At 37.8% G+C, this 18,641-nt stretch overlaps 1 protein-coding gene across 1 annotated transcript in view; it reads right to left on the reverse strand.

Moving 5' to 3' along the window:
- Positions 1–14,911: 14,911 nt before the first annotated feature.
- TECPR1 (tectonin beta-propeller repeat containing 1) overlaps positions 14,912–18,641 on the reverse strand; it is a gene marked incomplete in the record, with an annotated part of 1,181,271 nt that continues 1,177,541 nt past the window's right edge. The window contains 1 exon segment of the mRNA XM_044089712.1: positions 14,912–17,439. Within this exon segment, the coding sequence (XP_043945647.1) occupies positions 17,299–17,439 (141 nt within the window).

Here is an 18,641-nt window from a genome sequence, read left to right on the forward strand (position 1 = left end):
CACTAGTAAAGCATGATATCATTTGAGAGCTTAAGACTCTTGTTTTCTGTAAAGTGCATGTGAGTGAAGTGTTTGATAAACACTGCTGACTTCTTTTGTTTGCCTACTCCTTCTCCTATTTCCTGTTGATCATCAGATCTCCTTTGTTCCCAGTAATCCCAGTCAGGTCATCATCTGCTCTCTGTGTTCCCAGTTAGCCCATTATCAGCTCTTCTGTGTTCCCTGTCAGCCCATCATCAGCTCTCCTGTATTCCCAGTCAGCCTAACATCTGCTCTCTTTGTTCCCAGTCACCCTATCATCAGCTCTCCTGGGATCCCAGTCAGTCTACATCAGTTCTTCTAAATTTCCAGACAGGCCATTCATTCTTCTCTGGGAAGCAATCAACTACAGAAGTCAACATACAGGCAGTAATGAGGAGATTGTTTTACTATTATGGCTAATCTGTCCACTGAGTGGGGAACATGTGACCTCCTCACCAAAGAGGCCACTATACCTTCCCTGTTCAAGTACATTATTCCATGAATGCATGCATGATAAAGGGTGGCTTGGTGAGCCAAATGCATGTCCCAGGCTCTTCCCTACTCACTCTCTATGGCACCAAGTGACCTGCACTGCCACACCACAGAATAAGTACACCTATCTTACTCCAATCCAGCTCCAGCTGACACCTGAGCCTCAGTCGCTAGCAACAACCTGGCTCACGCGGATATAACTGTACACCAATGCAGCTGCAGATGCTATGTGCTTTTCTATAACCTCCTAATGCTGATGTCTTATTATTGTTTTCTTGGGCATACCTTTTACCACAATCAGAATTACATATTTTTTGAACTTCTACATGTGAAGCATTTTAACAAAATCTAACAGCTTGTTTGTAATCAGCAAGAAGGAGAACCACATGAAAATAGTGTAGTCACCTATGAATCAATTAAACTACCCTGAAACATTAGAGACCACATTTCAAACAAGCATCCAGGAACAGATAAACAAGTCCTGGACCTCACAGATACTCGAGCAAGAAGAGAACTGCCTGAAAATAGTCTCTGAATCACAGCCACCCTGAAACACATTAATTCACAGATAATTGGGCAGAACTATCTGAAAATAGTGTAGGTCAGCTGTTAAGGGATTTTATTTAAACTAGAAATCACTAAAAGGCTTAAACTGTACCTAGTGAGCACATTGCCTAGGTTGGCAGCTCAAACAAGTTTTTCTGGTCACTACCTAACCTAATAAACCTACACTTAGCTGTAAATAGCACATAGAAAATATCAGTAATCCAAAAGGATTATACTCTAATAAACCCAGGCTAAGCAGTAATTATTCTGTAACTTTTGTTAATAAAAGGTTCAAATCACAGCAAGTGAAATAATTTGCTTTTTAAATACACTTCTGACATTGGAAAATGAGTTAACTGGGTTAATACAAACCTGGATATCTAATACTTTTTCCCCATTACACCCACTTCTGTCTGCTTTTAGCCAACTAGTTGAAGATGATATGTATCTGATTAGGGATGGACATCACTCATACATAAATCATAAATATAATCTCACTTATCAAGAAAATAGAGCATTGAAAGACCTCTCTAGTGACGAATCTATCTGCATCAAACCTGCAGATAAAGGAGGGGGTATTGTTGTCATGAGTAATCAAGATTATATACAACGGATGTTAAATATGCTAGAAGACACGCAGTTTTATCAACCGTTAGATATAGATTTAGTGAAAATATTTTCACATAGGGTACATACATTCTTATTAGGTCTGTTTAATAGTCAGGTTATAGACAATAAATTATTCTACTTTTTAGATGTACAAGCACCTTTGATTCCGTTGATCAGTGGAAGACCCAAGGTACATAAGAGTACTACTGACCCTCCCCTTAGACCAATCGTAGCAGGTAGGGGATGGATTACTGAACCTTCTTCCATATTTGTTGAACAGAACCTGAGACCTATTGTGGACAAGAATAGATTTATATTAAAAGACACTAAGCAATTCCTAATAGAATTATATGACTGTATGAAAGATGTAATTGATGTGTCTGAACTTACTTTTTTAACAATGGATGTGAAATCACTGTTCACAGTGATTCCGAACAATATCGGCATTAGTTTTTTAAACAGACATTTGGAAAGGGTCTCCGATTTGCCTGACACTAAGATTATGCTACTTATATCGTTGCTTGAGGTTGTCCTACATAATAACATTTTTTGTTTTGAGAATGAATGTTTTTTGCAAAAGGATGGCGTAGCTATGGGCACATCTTGTGCCAATAGCTACGCCAACCTATTCATGGCAGAATGGGAATATACCTATATGTATGAGTTACCCACCTTTAAGGAGCACATAGTGTTCTACAGACGCTTTGTGGATGACCTCTTCTTTATTTGGAGAGGTCCCACAGATAAGTTGCAAGAATTTGTAGATCAGTTAAATAGTGCTACATCCTACCTAAAATTTAGCCATGAGATATCCACGACCAAGATTATCTTTCTTGATGTATATGTGGAAAAATTACATAATGGAATGGTTAACACAGGAGTCCATAGGAAGAAATGTCACATTAATACACTCCTTCACCGCCATAGTATGCATCCGCAGCATATATATAAAAATGTAATCAAAGGACAAGCTATGAGGGCCTCCAGATACAATCCGACAAATTCTGGATATAAGCAAGACATGAATGACTTATACCTTAGACTCTCCCAACGTTGCTATAAAGATCAAGAAATTACTAAGGAGTTTGAAAGGGTTAATGAATCGAGACTTGATATAGCAGCACCATACTTCTCAAATGAGAAGCCAATTACCAGAGACCCCAAGACATTTAATGTTTCGAAAGAGGCATTTACTATGTTTTACACCACTGATGCTTGGAGAATTAAGGAAGTTGTTAAAACACATTGGAATGTGCTTACTGTGGATGCTAAGGTTAAGGAGAGATTAGGAGAATTTCCACGATTTAGATATAAAAACAAGAAAAATATAAAAAGGATTTTATGTGATAGTAATAAATCCAGAGTTCACTCTCCTAACTCCCCCAGTGGTACATATACTTGTGGCAACTGTAATTACTGTTCTTTCATTAGCAATGAAACTATGTTTATACATCCAGTTAGTCAGCATAGATACTATTTGAAAGCATATGGTAATTGTTTATCTACTCACGTTGTGTATATTGCTACCTGCCAGAAATGTTTCTCATTTTATATTGGGAAAACAAATAGACAGTTAAAAGATAGGATAAGAGAACATCTATATGCAATAAGGATGCAACATAAAAGTAATGCACTTGCAAAACATGTTATTGATTCTGACCCTACACATACTTTTGTTTTTAGGATACTAGAACAAATGTACTTGGATATTAGAGGAGGTGACATAAGAACACATACAGAAGCAAGGGAAAATATGTGGATCATGAAATTTAGATCCGATGCGCCCCCAGGGCTAAATGCTAAGCTGTCTGTGAAACCATTCCTGAAAATGAGAAGATTGAAGGCACATTAGTAGGTATATAACCATTATAATTTTATGTGACAGCCTTTTATTAAGCAGTTTTGGCATGACCACCTGTATTTCCATTTTTTATTATGCTCTTATGATGTTTTTTATTATGCTCTTATGATGTTTTTTATATTGTTTATAGAATTATTGCTGTTAGTTCACTATGTTTTATAGGTATTAAGTGCATTGAACAAACAGGAATAGTATATGTAGCAGATTATAGCAGTTTATAGCTTGTTTATCAGCTTAATGAATGTATTTTATTTTTAATATTACTGGAAGATCTTTCTAATTAGTAGTGAAATGTATAATAGGGATTTCCTTGTTTTTAACTTTGTTTAAATTAGTATACACCTCATATTGCTATATAAGAGTTTTAATTCAATTAACATTTTCCCGCCTATTTCAATATATAAAAGCTCCATCTACTTGTTTTATATTGTCTACGAGTCTGAAGAAGCCTAGTAGGTGAAAGCGCTTACTCGAACTAACTTTGGATTATTGGAATAAACGCTATTTTTGTCAATTGGTGATCTTGAGTTTTTGAAATTCAACCTGACGCTGTGTTCTCTCCTCCGTATCTGGTACTGTCTTTTCAATACATTTAAATAGTTGAAGGGGAGTGATTGCACAAAATGATAATTTTGTGCTTACTCACACCAGCCAGTACAAGCAGAGAGGAAATGAGATATATGGTCAAATTAACATAAGGGGCAGGCAACTAGAAAGACAATGGTGTTTAAGAACACAACTGTAACCAGGTGGGAGGGTGGGAACATTTCTGTCTGACTCACAAGAGACAGGCTGTGGACTCTTTTCAAGTTTTAGTATGCAGTTAAAAGCAGAATATAAGTAAAACATAGTGTAAAGAAAACAAATCACAGTATACAAAATAGAAAAAGGTAATAAAGGAATACAAAACACAACAAATAAAAAGCAAACTAACCCTCCCCTCACAGCAAACTAGCAGAATCTGGATAAGCCTTTCCAGTAAAACTCTTGAAATGTTTTATTTTACCCCTTAAATAGAAGGTTTAGTTCCTAGCTCCACCCCCTCAGTTCAGAGATGATTAACCTTAGCTGACCTGTTATAACTTATGTGTGACTCCTTAATTGACCTCTTCTAATTTCTGTCTGACTCACAAGAGACAGGCTGTTGTCTCTTTTCAAGTTTTAGTATGCAGTTAAAAGCAGAATACAACTAAAACACAGTGTAAAGAAAACAAATCACAATATACAAAATAGAAAAAAGCAATAAAGTAATGCAAAATACAACAAAGTGTATAAAAAGGTAAACAGCATTATTCCTGTAGTGTGACACAAGTACAGTCTTTAGTTTCTATTGTTGGGACTCAATGGAAAAGAAGATCCTGGCTAAAATAATATCATGAACAAGCTCACTGAATAACAGCATTTATACTCTTACTATGTAAACTCTTTCAAAACAGAACAGGTTGTATTATTTGTGCTTCAAATCCTTATAATTAAACTAGCAAACTGCAATGGTAAACATAGGCTTTGCCCACCAAGACAGACTTCAAAATATCATTTATATTTGCATGTTTTATGTTCAAAAAGGAAGTGCACTTTATACAGAGAAAGAGGAGTAACTGGATGTGCAGAAAGAATGGAGAACCCGTCACCACAACTGACATTTTGCATCATCAATTCTGTGATAATTCTTTTGAAAGAAACTGAGTTTGAAAGTACTTTCTGTGATACCCACAGTGAACAACAGTTGATGGAGGAAGCCTCAGCTTTCTATAACATTACATCTTATCCAGGATTCAGTGAGCCCTAGTTCCCAGTTTGCTATTATTGATTAAGGAACTCATACACTGTGGAAACATGAAGTAAACCCCCGTTGAAAGAATCACAATTTGTGAGACAGAAATTGAGCTGGCCATTTTAGACAGGCTGACAACTTGGATGGTACCCTACTTTATTTTTTTATGTGGACTTTGACAACAAACTCTGCCTCCATTTATTAAGTGTGGTTCTCCTTTGATCAACACTAGTAAAGCATGATATCATTTGAGAGCTTAAGACTCTTGTTTTCTGTAAAGTGCATGTGAGTGAAGTGTTTGATAAACACTGCTGACTTCTTTTGTTTGCCTACTCCTTCTCCTATTTCCTGTTGATCATCAGATCTCCTTTGTTCCCAGTAATCCCAGTCAGGTCATCATCTGCTCTCTGTGTTCCCAGTTAGCCCATTATCAGCTCTTCTGTGTTCCCTGTCAGCCCATCATCAGCTCTCCTGTATTCCCAGTCAGCCTAACATCTGCTCTCTTTGTTCCCAGTCACCCTATCATCAGCTCTCCTGGGATCCCAGTCAGTCTACATCAGTTCTTCTAAATTTCCAGACAGGCCATTCATTCTTCTCTGGGAAGCAATCAACTACAGAAGTCAACATACAGGCAGTAATGAGGAGATTGTTTTTACTATTATGGCCCTAATCTGTCCACTGAGTGGGGGAACATGTGACCTCCTCACCAAAGAGGCCACTATACCTTCCCTGTTCAAGTACATTATTCCATGAATGCATGCATGATAAAGGCTTCAATGTATGTGGCTTGGTGAGCCAAATGTATGTCCCAGGCTCTTCCCTACTCACCTCTCAGAGGGGATTATGGCACCAAGTGACCTGCACTGCCACACCACAGAATAAGTACACCTATCTTACTCAATCCAGCTCCAGCTGACACCTGAGCCTCTAGTCAAAGCTAGGCAACCTGGCTCACATGACTATAACTGTACACCAATGCAGCTGCAGATGCTATGTGCTTTTTTCTATAACCTCCTAATGCTGATGTCTTATTATTGTTTTCTTGGGCATACCTTTTTTTACCACAATCAGAATTACATATCATTTTTTGAACTTCTCAGACTGTTGTTCTGCTCCAGTGCTTCTCTTTCCACATGTGAAGCATTTTAACAAAATCTAACAGCTTGTTTGTAATCTTACAACTTGTTCTTCATCTTGCAGATACTCGAGCAAGAAGGAGAACCACATGAAAATAGTGTAGTCACCTATGAATCAATTAAACTACCCTGAAACATTAATTGAGACCACATACTCCAAACAAGCATCCAGGACCTCACAGATAAACAAGTCCTGGACCTCACAGATACTCGAGCAAGAAGAGAACTGCCTGAAAATAGTTCACCTCTGAATCACTTAAGCTACCCTGAAACACATTAATTGCGGCTACACACTCCAAACAAGTGTCCGGGACCTCACAGATAATTGGGCAAGAAGAACTATCTGAAAATAGTGTAGGTCAGCTGTTAAGGGATTTTTATTTAAACTAGAGAAATCACTAAAAGGCTTAAACTGTACCTAGTGAGCACATTGCCTAGGTTGGCAGCTCAAACAAGTTTTTCTGGTCACTACCTAACCTAATAAACCTACACTTAGCTGTAAATACAAGCAGCACATAGAAAATATCACACTCGTAATCCAGGTGCTGAAAAAGGATATGGTAACATAGTATACTCTAATAAACCCAGGCTAAGCAGTAATTATTCTGTAACTTTTGTTAATAAAAGGTTCAAATCACAGCAAGTGAAATAATCCTTGCTTTTTAAATAAAGTGCTTCTGAATTGGAAAATGAGTTAACTGGGTTAAAACAAACCTGGATATCTAATATTTTTTCCTTTATTGCATGCCATGGTCTGGCTCTACCTACTCCACTCACCCTTGCTGAGCTTAGGGTTGCTCCACTCCCCTACCCTACCCCATTTCTCACCCACCCCCACAATGTCTAAATTTATTTTAAACTAACCACACCCACAAGCCCCATTACCCAACCCAACAAACTAAATTGCATCACTTTTACATAGTACTAGTCTTCCCCCATAACAAGATAGCAATACTTATAACTAATACAATTCTCCCAACTATTACAATACAGCAATACATTTACAAAAAAATGACATTCACTAACATTCAAATAAATTAACATGATACCCATCCAAGTTACTACAATAACACTCCTAACAATAGCAGCAAAACTCACCTCATACCACATTAGTCTCAATGGGTCAGCAATCCCCTATAATGCACCATTTCCCTATCCACCACAGATAAAAACCTTTAAATATTAAAATATCACCCACAATCTACAGAATTTCTTATACTGATCAGATTACCTACACTAAAATACCACAACAAAACAATCCTAATGTCTCATTGAAATATAAAACAATCAAAGTAAAACTCCTGAAGACCGTATCACACCGCCTCAAAGCTAACCTGTAGTGGAGATATCCAACCAAACCCTGGCCCCAACACCAACACATTCCAAAAAACACCCCAATATGGCAGCTATAGTTTACTAAATTTCCTCTCAGAAAGAATCTGACCTCCTATTATTAAATTTGAACATTAGAAGCATTGTTAACAAAACCCAACAATTTCACACCACTCTCACCCACTACTCTCCTGACATCACTATCATTACTGAAACCTGGTTAAAATCAGAAATTAACGATAATGAAATTCTACCTCCAGATTACAGTTATGTATAGGGTAGGCAGAAAGGACAAAAAAAGGAGGTGGGATTGTCATTCTACTTAAAAGTAACCTTATTCTACAGATCCTACAACAAAATACTCCTGACTTCAATAATGTAGAAGTAATTTTTAAAATACTTAAGATCATCTCCAAAATACAGTGAAACAAAGTTGGAACCTATATACCTCCAGGTAACAACATCTCTGCCATACAACACATCCTCTACTGGTCCTGAAACCCTCGTCCCCAGGAAAAAATTATGGGGGACTTCAACATAGACTTGAATACTTGTAACTCATAAAAGCCCCTCAAATCACATAAACCTCCATGACTTCACCCAAATTATACAAGCCACCACTAGAATTGATAAAACATCAAAGAGGCAATCCATCCTTGATTGGATATTAACAGACCTTCTCTGTTTTTACATGCTGGTTGTCTTCCAGATAGTCTCAGCAATCATTTTCCAACTTTGTTACTTAGGCAGCGAATAAATCCAGCAGAACTCACCAGCTATCGTGAAACTAAGAACAAAAAAAACCCTGTAGCACTCAAAATTTCAAATCTGTCCTTAAACTATGTAATCGGGAACATCTACCCCTAGAGAAAGCTATAGAATACTTCAACTTAACTTTCCTGAACATTCTAAACAGACTAGCTCCTCAAGAACAAGAATAAAAGCCAACTATGCCCCATGGTTAACAAAAGAAACCAGATCACTATTAAAAGATTCTAAAAAAAAAAACAAGTGACTAAACAAGCATACAAGAACTTAGAAATAAAGCTAAAAAACAAATCAAACAGGACAAGATTGATCACTACCAATACATTCAAACTAAACATCAAAACAATCCTCAGAAGTGTTGGTACACTATTAATAAAATCCTACAACCTGGAAACACCAGTACCATCCCAATAACCACTAACAACTCAGGCACCATAGCTATGCAGTTTAATAAGTATTTCACAGAGTCCTTACTAGCCCTCACAAATAACTGTTCCACCACCTTCAAAGAAATTCCCACAGCAAGCCCAGATAGCAGTACCTTTGATTTCCAAACTGTACAAACACTATAAAAAAACTACTGAAAAAACTCAAGCAACCCTAGTAGCTGATAACCTACCAGCTGAATATCTCAATCCGGCAGCAAATGCCATCTCCTTCCCAGTATCCATCTTAATAAACTGATCCATCTCTGAACAAAAGGCACCAGCAATCTGGAAAATTTCACACATTTTTCTGCTACACAAAGGGGAAAAATCATTAGAACTGTCCGATTACAGGTCAACAGCTATATTGTCATTCCTGTCTAAAGCTCTACAAAGATGCATCCACTCACAAATTATGCCTTGATTAGAAACTGCTATCCAACATGGACGTCAGACCTACCACAGCTGTACTTCCACCCTAATGAGTTTCACAATCATTAATCAACATAGGAACAATGGTAAAATAGTATCTTTCATCTTTCTAGATCTTGCAAAAGCATTTGATACAGTCTCTCAAAGAAACCAATACAAGTAGTCTTAGAACTAAACCTTAGTCAATACAAAATTACTTGGTTCAAAGACTACTTAACAAGTCACCAGCAAGCTGTAGAATGGCAACAAAGTACATCTCCTCTACTGGCCGTTTTATATTATAAACTAAGTTTTCCTGTTTGTAATTGTTTTTATCTTAGTTTTCTATGAAAAATGAAAGATCTTCTCTCAAACCTACTACTGAATAAATTACCTTAACTGCAGTTACTCCTGGACTAGTGTGATATTAGTTGTTTTACAAGTTAACTTGTTTGCATTTGTTATTTCAAATGAGTAAAAAAAAAAAAAAAACAGGTCTCTAAAGAGCTTCTTTGGAAAAGGGGAAATACACAATGGTGAGACAGCAGAAGACTGTAAGACTGCCAACAGAAAGAAAGCTGCATTTAAAAGAAAATACCAAGAGCCATACTTAAATTACGGGTGTATTGTAACAGCTGACTTGCATGTTCCAAGCATGATCTGTATAATATGTGGCAACCAGCTATAAAATGAGGCCATGAAGACTTCAAACAACGCTCCACCACATAGAGACCAAGCTCCCTGCATTAAATGACAAGCCATTGGATTTTTTGAAAGAAAAAATGCGAACACGAAGAACAGAAGCAACTAATGAAGACTACCACATCACCAAATCTGTCTGCACTGAGAACATCATGCTTAGTGGCTAACCGTACTGCCAAGGCTACGAAGCTTTTTACTATCGAAGAGTCGATCTTGCCTGCTGCAAAGGACATTTGTTGCGAAATTTTAGGAGAGGCTGCAGTTAAAAAGGTAGCACAGGTTCCTCTTTTGGCTAGCACCATCACTAGACGAATTGATGAAATAGCAAAGAACATTAAGGCACAATTGTTAGAGAGGATTAATGGGTCACTGTGGTCCACAATCCAGGCTGATTAGTTTACTGATGTTGACAACAAGGCAATAATGCTTGTTTTTGTGGGATATTTATTTCAGGAGGATGTGCATGAGGATATGTTATGTTCATTATCGTTACCAACCAATGCCACAGCTGCAGAACTATTCAAGTCTCTGAATGATTACATATCAGCAAAACTGAATTGGCCCTTTTGTGTCGGTGTATGCACGGATGGAGCTGCTGCCATGACTGGACAGCTTTCTGGTTTCAATACTCGAGTCAAGCAGGTTGCGCCTGAATGTGAGTCTACACACTGTGTCATTCACAGAGAAATGCTGGTTAGCTGAAAAATGTCATGTGAACTTAACAGCTTTTTGAATGATATCATTAAAGTTATTAACCACATCAAAGTACATACCCTTAACTCGTGGCTGTTCGAGCAGCTTTGTGAGGAGATGGACGCAGAGCACAAACATCTTCTCTTATACACAGAAGTAAGATGGCTTTGTAAAGGTAGACCGCTGGCCAGAGCATTTGAGTTATGAGAGCTGCTCATGAGATTTCTTTTGGAAAAACAGTCAAGCACTTGTAGCACATTTCAGTAACATGGAATGTATCACAAAACTCACTTACTTGTGTGACATATTCAGCCTGCTCAATGAACTCAATCTGTCACTTCAAGGGAGAAGGACAACTGTCTTCAAGTTGGCAGTTAAAGTGGCTGCATTCAAAGCCAAACTGGAACTGTGGGGATGGCGAGTGAACATAGAGATATTTGACATGTTTCAAACATGAGCAGGGATTTTGGAAGAGACTGAGCCTGGGCCTTCATTCTCCCAACTGCTGCACGATCACCTATTTTTGCTTTTAAAAGAGTTTGAGCATTACTTCCCAACCACAAAAGACACACAAACTGTAAAGGAATGGATCTGTGACCCATTTGTGAACATGCCAGGTGACTCGACCTTGTCAGTGCTGGAAGATGATCGATCAACTGCTTGAGATTACAAATGACAGTGGCCTTAAAAGTATGTTTGAGACAACTTTAACTTTGAAGATGTTCTGGATTAAAGTCAAGGCAGAATATCCTGAGATCATCACAAAAGCACTGAAAACTCTGCTTCCATTTCCAACATCCTGTCTTTGTGAAGCAGGGTTTTCTGCAGTGACAGCAACCAAAATGAAATTATGGAGTAGACTGGACATAAGGAACACACTTTGGGTGTCACTGTCTCCCATCACCCCTAGATGGGACCATATCGGTGCAGGGAAACAAGCTCAGGGCTCCCATTGATTCTGCATTACGGTGAGTTGTATTTATTATGATTTATTATGTGTGTATGATGGCTGGTCTGTGGAAAACTGTCTTACATGAACCCGGTACTTGGTGTAAAAAGGTCGAAGACAGCTGTTGCAATGGGATCATTATCAAAAACAAAGAAAAAAACATCTGACCAACTAACTGGTACTATGGGACTGTTGTTTCCTTAATTTTCACCTAACATCTAAACAAACTTCATAAGAAATGAAAAACTCAAGGCATTCTATAATGTAATTATCTTCTTGGTTATGATGCCAGAGCCAATAATGTCAAAATGGTCCTTATGCTCCAGTCTGAGGATGGTGCACTCTTACTGGCACTTCTAAGCTCTCTTAAACATCAGCCTCTTCAAATAGGGATTCCCAGATTCATGTTTTTCTCCTACAGTCCACAACATCAGTCTACCATTCTGATTTTAAGGGCACAATTCCTATTCATTGCTTTGTTTGTGAACATGTGTCCCAAATTTCCTGCTCTCAATATTCACCATTCTTCCCTCTACTCACTACTCCTCATTCTCTTCAAACTTCCTCCACCCCTTCTCACAAACTGAATACCATAACTAAAACCTTTTCCATTCCATCTCATGTTTTCTGGAATAAAGACCCCTTCACTGCTAAAGTCACCATCAGCAGATTCATTACTTCACTGCTGCCTGATTTCATTGTAATATCTATACATAATTTCAATATCTTATCTGCCATTCACTCTTCCTCCAGTGTGCTCCCCACCTCCCCCTCTGAATTCTAAATTAATACTTCTAAGTCTCCTATGCCCTCAACTTCCTATTCAATACCCCATCTCCATCCTTTCAACTCTCCATTTCCCTTTTGCTTCTTCTTTTCCTAATGCTCTGACTCTCGCATCTGCCAGTGTATCAGGGTCAGTGAACTCCCCTTTACTACCCTTACTGTACATCTCCCTTCCTCGCACTTCCAGCTAGTGTTCTGTGCTTGTGCTATTGCCCTCCATGGCTATCTCTGCAGTGTAATCTTTGAAAGGTGACACTGTAGTACAACACAGAGCTTACAATACTGTACTAACACTAGAAATAGGCATCTACAGCAAGGTGGAGAGACAGGTTTACTGCACAGTTACTATGCTGTACTATCTCTTGTACTTGCTAGTGGATTGCACTACTGCTTATTGTATCACTTACTGGACTGGACTGCTTACAGTACTCTATCACCTCTTGTGGAATTACTTGTTGGGAGTGTACAACCTCTTGTATTATGTATTGTATTATATTACCTTTTGTTGTATTAGTTATTGGATTGTACTACCTCAGAATATGTTAGATACTGCATTATATTACCATTTCTTATATTAGTTACCCTACTATATTACTCTTTGTTGTATTAGCTACTGCTTTGTGCTACTTGTTCTTGAAGTACTTTTGGATGGTGCCACCTCTTGCTGTATTAGCTACTGTCTCTTGGCTTGGATCATAGCTGAAAAGATTTATAGGACTGCTCTATCCACTCTGCTAACAAATAAAATTCTTACTGGCCCTCTGGCCTACATCAAGGATGGAATTATTTCAAAGGATCGGTCTCCTTCGTTGATGAATAAAATACAGATAAATAAATAAGTCCTATGGTACCATTTTATTAACCATTGCTATTTAAGTCTGTCTAATGTCGTGTACTTGTTTATCAACAAAAGGCTGGTATGACTGAGCTGTGATGACATGCCTTTGTACTACAAACAGTGAACTAGCCTGAGATTCTTGGATTCTGGCCTTCTGGCCATTAGTACTTAGAGCTTATAAATGCATAATTAGGAAGCCACTCCAGGAATATCCAGGTCCAAAATATTAATTTTACAGCTGCATAAGCAGATATAACTGCAGCACAGTCTTCTAAAAAGCAAAGTTTATTTTTGTTAAAAAGTCTGTATCTCTTTATTTTTATTCTCTTCAGGACTTTACTCCATGGCTCTTCTACCTCCACTCAATCTCTCCATTTGTTCCATGAAACATGAATTATCCCTAAGCTGGGCTAGAGCCCTTTGGCCCATTCATTCCTGCCCAAGTAGCCTCTATAGGCTCATGCTGTACAGTTGTCAGATGCCAACTAAGTGGCATATCAGTGCTGCCTCCTTGTACAAAGGATAGGTGACCCGGCAGCTACTGTTTGATCCCATCTTCCTCTGCCAGGCACCTGATCCACTAAAACTCAGGTTACTTGTAAAAGGTTTGTATTTCTTGAAGTAGGGATTAAACTAAACTAAAAATAAATATCAACTTAAAATATACTCTTGCTGGATCCATGTCAAGTATAACTAATAGACAGCTTCTGCTTGGATAAACAACTTATTCTCTTCTATCAGAAAGAGGTACCAGGCAAAGATGCCCTCTGTTCCCTTTACTGCTATTAATGATTATAACAGTCTGCCTGCAGATTCAGAAGCTCTTTTTCTTCTATTAAGGGATGGGTGTCCAAAGGTAGTAGTAAGGCAAATATTTAGTCATTTGCAGATGAATGTCTTAGTCTGATACCAGATCCTGGTGAATCTATACCTGCTATAGAGAACATTTTTAAAACTTTGATGAAGTCTCAGGGTTAAAGGCTAACCAAAACTAAGACAGTATCTGTTAACAAAGAAAGGAGTGTGCTTCTTTTTGTTTTTGCTGCAAATGTTACATCAAAGTATTTTGGTATTCCAAATTTGGACACCCCCTCTAAAAAATGGAAGCTATGAAAAGACCTGTCTCGGACTGTCAAATATTTGTAGAATACTTGCCTTTAACATGACATTCCTTCCAAAAATAATTTACAGTCTTACAAAATCGCCTCTCTGTCCCTCAAAAAAAAAGCCTGATAAAGAAAAAAAGAGCTGCTAAACTCTTTAATATTGAAAGGCACATTTCATCTGGTCTCCTTGAAGATTCTCAGCAATTATCTAAAGAAGGGTGGTTATGGGCTAAGACAGTAAAACATTATTATCAGGAATACAAAATTTTCTGTGTGGAAAAGGTGTCATCTTAAAATAATGTGCATAAAACTGGCAGGATTAACTTTTTTTCACATAGTGACACTCAGTTCCTTACATAATCTTCCTTAAAGCTGAAAATAAGGTTCTGTATTTAAATAAAAATATACAATTTATGGACAAACTTAAGGAAATATTTTAAAATAAACAGCTCATCAAGAAGACCTTATTCAGAACATCATTCCTCTTTATTGGCAACAAACCTGATTTTTAAGATACTGAGATCAAGCTAGTACAAGGCAAAACCATTCAAGTGTTCATTAAAATCCTTGAAGGATATTCATACATTGAGATAACTAAGTCCGATTTTTCATTACAATGATAACTCAAAACAGCCATTCTTATGCATAACTCTGGTGAGTTATCAACACTATAAGTCATCCTGTTCTTCGTGAAATACAACATTACCAGTAAATAACTCTCATTGAGCTATTCTACTGAAATAAAGGGAATCTACATTTACAAGGGTATCAAGCAGCAAGGTGAGAAAGTGCCACAAACAAGTTGGGGTATGAGGAAAATGAAGAAACTGATTTTCACCAGAATACAAACAGAAAAAGCTCCTACTTTCATCAGCTCTATCAAGCAAGTTCCATCATGACTGAATACAAATTTTCCATTGTGCCTAGTGAACTCCCGAAAGTTTACATAACATGCATATGATTTTTCTGTAATAATGGACTGAATGTAACTCTGAAAATAAAGTTGACATCAACCAAATAATGTGGCCATGTGCTAAGTGATTTTTTGGCAAGAACTGCTTAACTGAATACAGAAAATTACACCTCATGACCTTGGTATCTCTGTAAAATTCTGACTACTAAATATAAAACCTACAGTTCAAAGTTAAAACAAATCATTTACAAGGAGTCTTTCAAGCTGGACTCAGTAAAACACCACACTGACATACAGCAAACCATATGTTCATTCCCCCTCCCCAAACACAGAAAAATAAATAACATCTTTGTAAAATACTGAACCAAAAATTATTAGCAAAACATTAAACCAGACATAACACAAAATGCCACAAGCAAGCCATAACACAGTACTCCAGAAGATAAAAGCAATACAAAAACGCAAACTAAATGTACCTAACTAAAGCTCTTTAATTTAGCTTTTTTTAAATCAATTTGCTAAATGGTTAAGTGATCTGGTCATCGTGGATCTTTTTTTATTCTCAACAGCAGTACAAAATCAACCAGTATGTTTTTTGGGAGATGAGATGAAACCAAAGTAACCATAAAACACAGGGAGAGTATGCTTACTCCACACAGGCAGTGACCAGAGTTCAGAACTGAGCCCACACTTTTAGGCAGACATATTAACCACTAAGCCACCATGCTGCCTTTCTAACCTCAAACCCCTTAAGTACCAAAGCACTTTCTGTGAGGGGCATTGTCCCGTGACCCCACACCCCTAAACTTATATAAGCCAGGCCCAAGGTCACACCAACACCTAGAAAAGGAGTACCTCCATAATAAAGACATATTCTGATCAAACATTTCCAAATTCGGCTTATAGCCATGTTTGAGTATTAACAGTCAACTACTACTGCTGTAATTGTTTCTTGATGTTTAACTACGTCTTTCTAGTTTCCTTTTGTTGTAAAAAATAAACTCAAATATACAGAAAAACAGCTAAATCATTAACACCCAAGTTAAAATGATAAGTTCTAAAAATATGAATCAGATTGCATTCTATACTTAAAAAACATGAAAGCAGAAAGATTTTCATGAGGAAGCCCCAGTAGGACTCCCTTGAAGCCTAATAATCAGCCTTTGATTTAGGGTTTGCTTATTTCAACTTATATCATCCATTTTCCATTTTTAATAAATCTCTATGTAATCACAGTATATGATCATTTAGCCCATCTAGTTAATGGTATACCTCAATTTATGTTTGTCGTTATGTACACAATGCTTATGATTTTGATTCTTTTTTGTAAAATGTTGACAGAATTATTTTTGTCACGAAACTCTGCATTGTCAACAAGCTTTTCTTGGTTAAAAAAATAAAATATAATTCTGACCTTGAAATACTGCTGGGCTTTAAAGTTAATAAAATTCTGTGTCACTTGCCACTTCCAATGGTCACTTGCACAGCCACAAAATACTGCGACAAGAAGCAAAGGAATCCCTACGCTGCTGCACTTACGACAGAGGAAAGCAGCAAAAGGAACAAACTGGACAGCACTGAGGGATATGAACTACTGAAGAGCTCAGTGACAGTAGAAACAAAGTCCTGTTTTAAGAAGCTGCTTATGGATTCATTTTATATGCCAGTAAGATTTCATTGTGTTTAGGTTTTGAATCCTAAACAATATGATTTCTCTGAAAGAAAGAAACAGTCATACTTAACATCTTATCTACTTTATATACATATGTACATAAGTGTTTTAAGGGAAAATGAAGGGAATGAAATACGTATACACAAAGCAGCATTTTCTGAGTTCTGTTTAGTCCTGTATAATGAGCAGCATACAAACAGCAGCAGTAAAGTCAGCAAGTAACAACAAATTAATGTTTGTCCTGCTCTTTTCCAGTGATAGCTGTCATTCCTCATTACTATTTTTTCTCTCATCTCTTCCGCTTTCTTGCCTGTACAATTTTTCGCTCCTGTTTCCAGATTCATCCAAACTATTCCGAGGAGGTTCAAGTGAATTTCCTCTTACTGTTACATGATCCCAGCCTCCCTAAAAGCAAACCAGATAAAAACAAAGTACACCATTAGGAAAATAATAGCAATATAATAGTTAGTATGTGACAGCTACAACATACAAGGTAAAAAGAGGCAACAGGTATACCCAATTACCTGGTTACTGAGCTTTGGTCTCTGCGTGTATTATACTTACAATGAAGGATGGCACACAGGGTAAAGGAGCCACTGGGAGGGTACTCAGTCTAGAGCAGCACTCAGTGCACTGTATACAAACCAGCCGTGAGGTGTGGTAGTAAAGGCCTAGGCTAACAAAAATTTAACACATTCTCTGGGTCTCAAAGGGGATAAAAATGGTGAAAGTCAATGAACAGAATGGGGAAAAAAAAACAAACATAGCTATCCAGTTGTTTCTAAAGGATGTCATCACCACTAGATCTCTTCTGGCACACATTTTATTATCAATTTCAACTTGTTTATGTTCTGGGATACACATTTTAATGACACAAATAACTAGACTTAGAAAAATCAAGGTCATTCTGTTCCTTATATTTAACTTTCCCCCCATAGGACCTCACCAGATGGTAATTCTACTTGCACCCAATTGGCCAATTTGTTCCTGTGGGGGACAGGAGCCAGGCATTCTGGGGCTAGGCAACAGCCCTATAGCCCATTTGTTCCTGCCCAAGAAGAGTTGTGTATTAGGGAGTGGACCAGCTTGCTGATCCTGCAGGGCTATCTACCTCACACCAGGGAGCAACCCCTTGGCAGCTCTTCCAAGCTCCATTATTGCTGTCTCCTGGAGGGAAGTGTGACTCCACACACACTGAGTTCCCCTTGTCTTATGAGTGCGGATGCACTCTGATAGCATGGGCTCCAGATGCATGTCTTTGGAATGTGGGAGGAAACTGAAGCACCCGGAGGAAACCCACATGAATACAGGGAGGACATGCAGACTCCGCACAGAAGGCACCCCAGCTGAGAATCGAACCAGGAACTTTTTTGCTATAAGGTGACAACTCTAACCACTGCACCGCATCTTAAATGTATTACACAATTTTAGCTATTCAAGCTTGGTTGTTAAACTAAAGCCATCTGTATGCAGTAATAAATACCTCCCACACAAGTTTAGGTTTCAAGTAACATCAGTTTAATTTTAAAATGGAGTCAAAACAGCCAGAGAATGGCTCTTGTATGCCCCTGAAGGATATGCAATGCTAGGTGTGAGAAATGTGAGCC

This window comes from Protopterus annectens, chromosome 12.part0 (genome assembly GCF_019279795.1).
Source record: "Protopterus annectens isolate FY-2018-M chromosome 12.part0, PAN1.0, whole genome shotgun sequence".
In the NCBI taxonomy this organism is placed as follows: Eukaryota; Metazoa; Chordata; order Ceratodontiformes; family Protopteridae; genus Protopterus; species Protopterus annectens.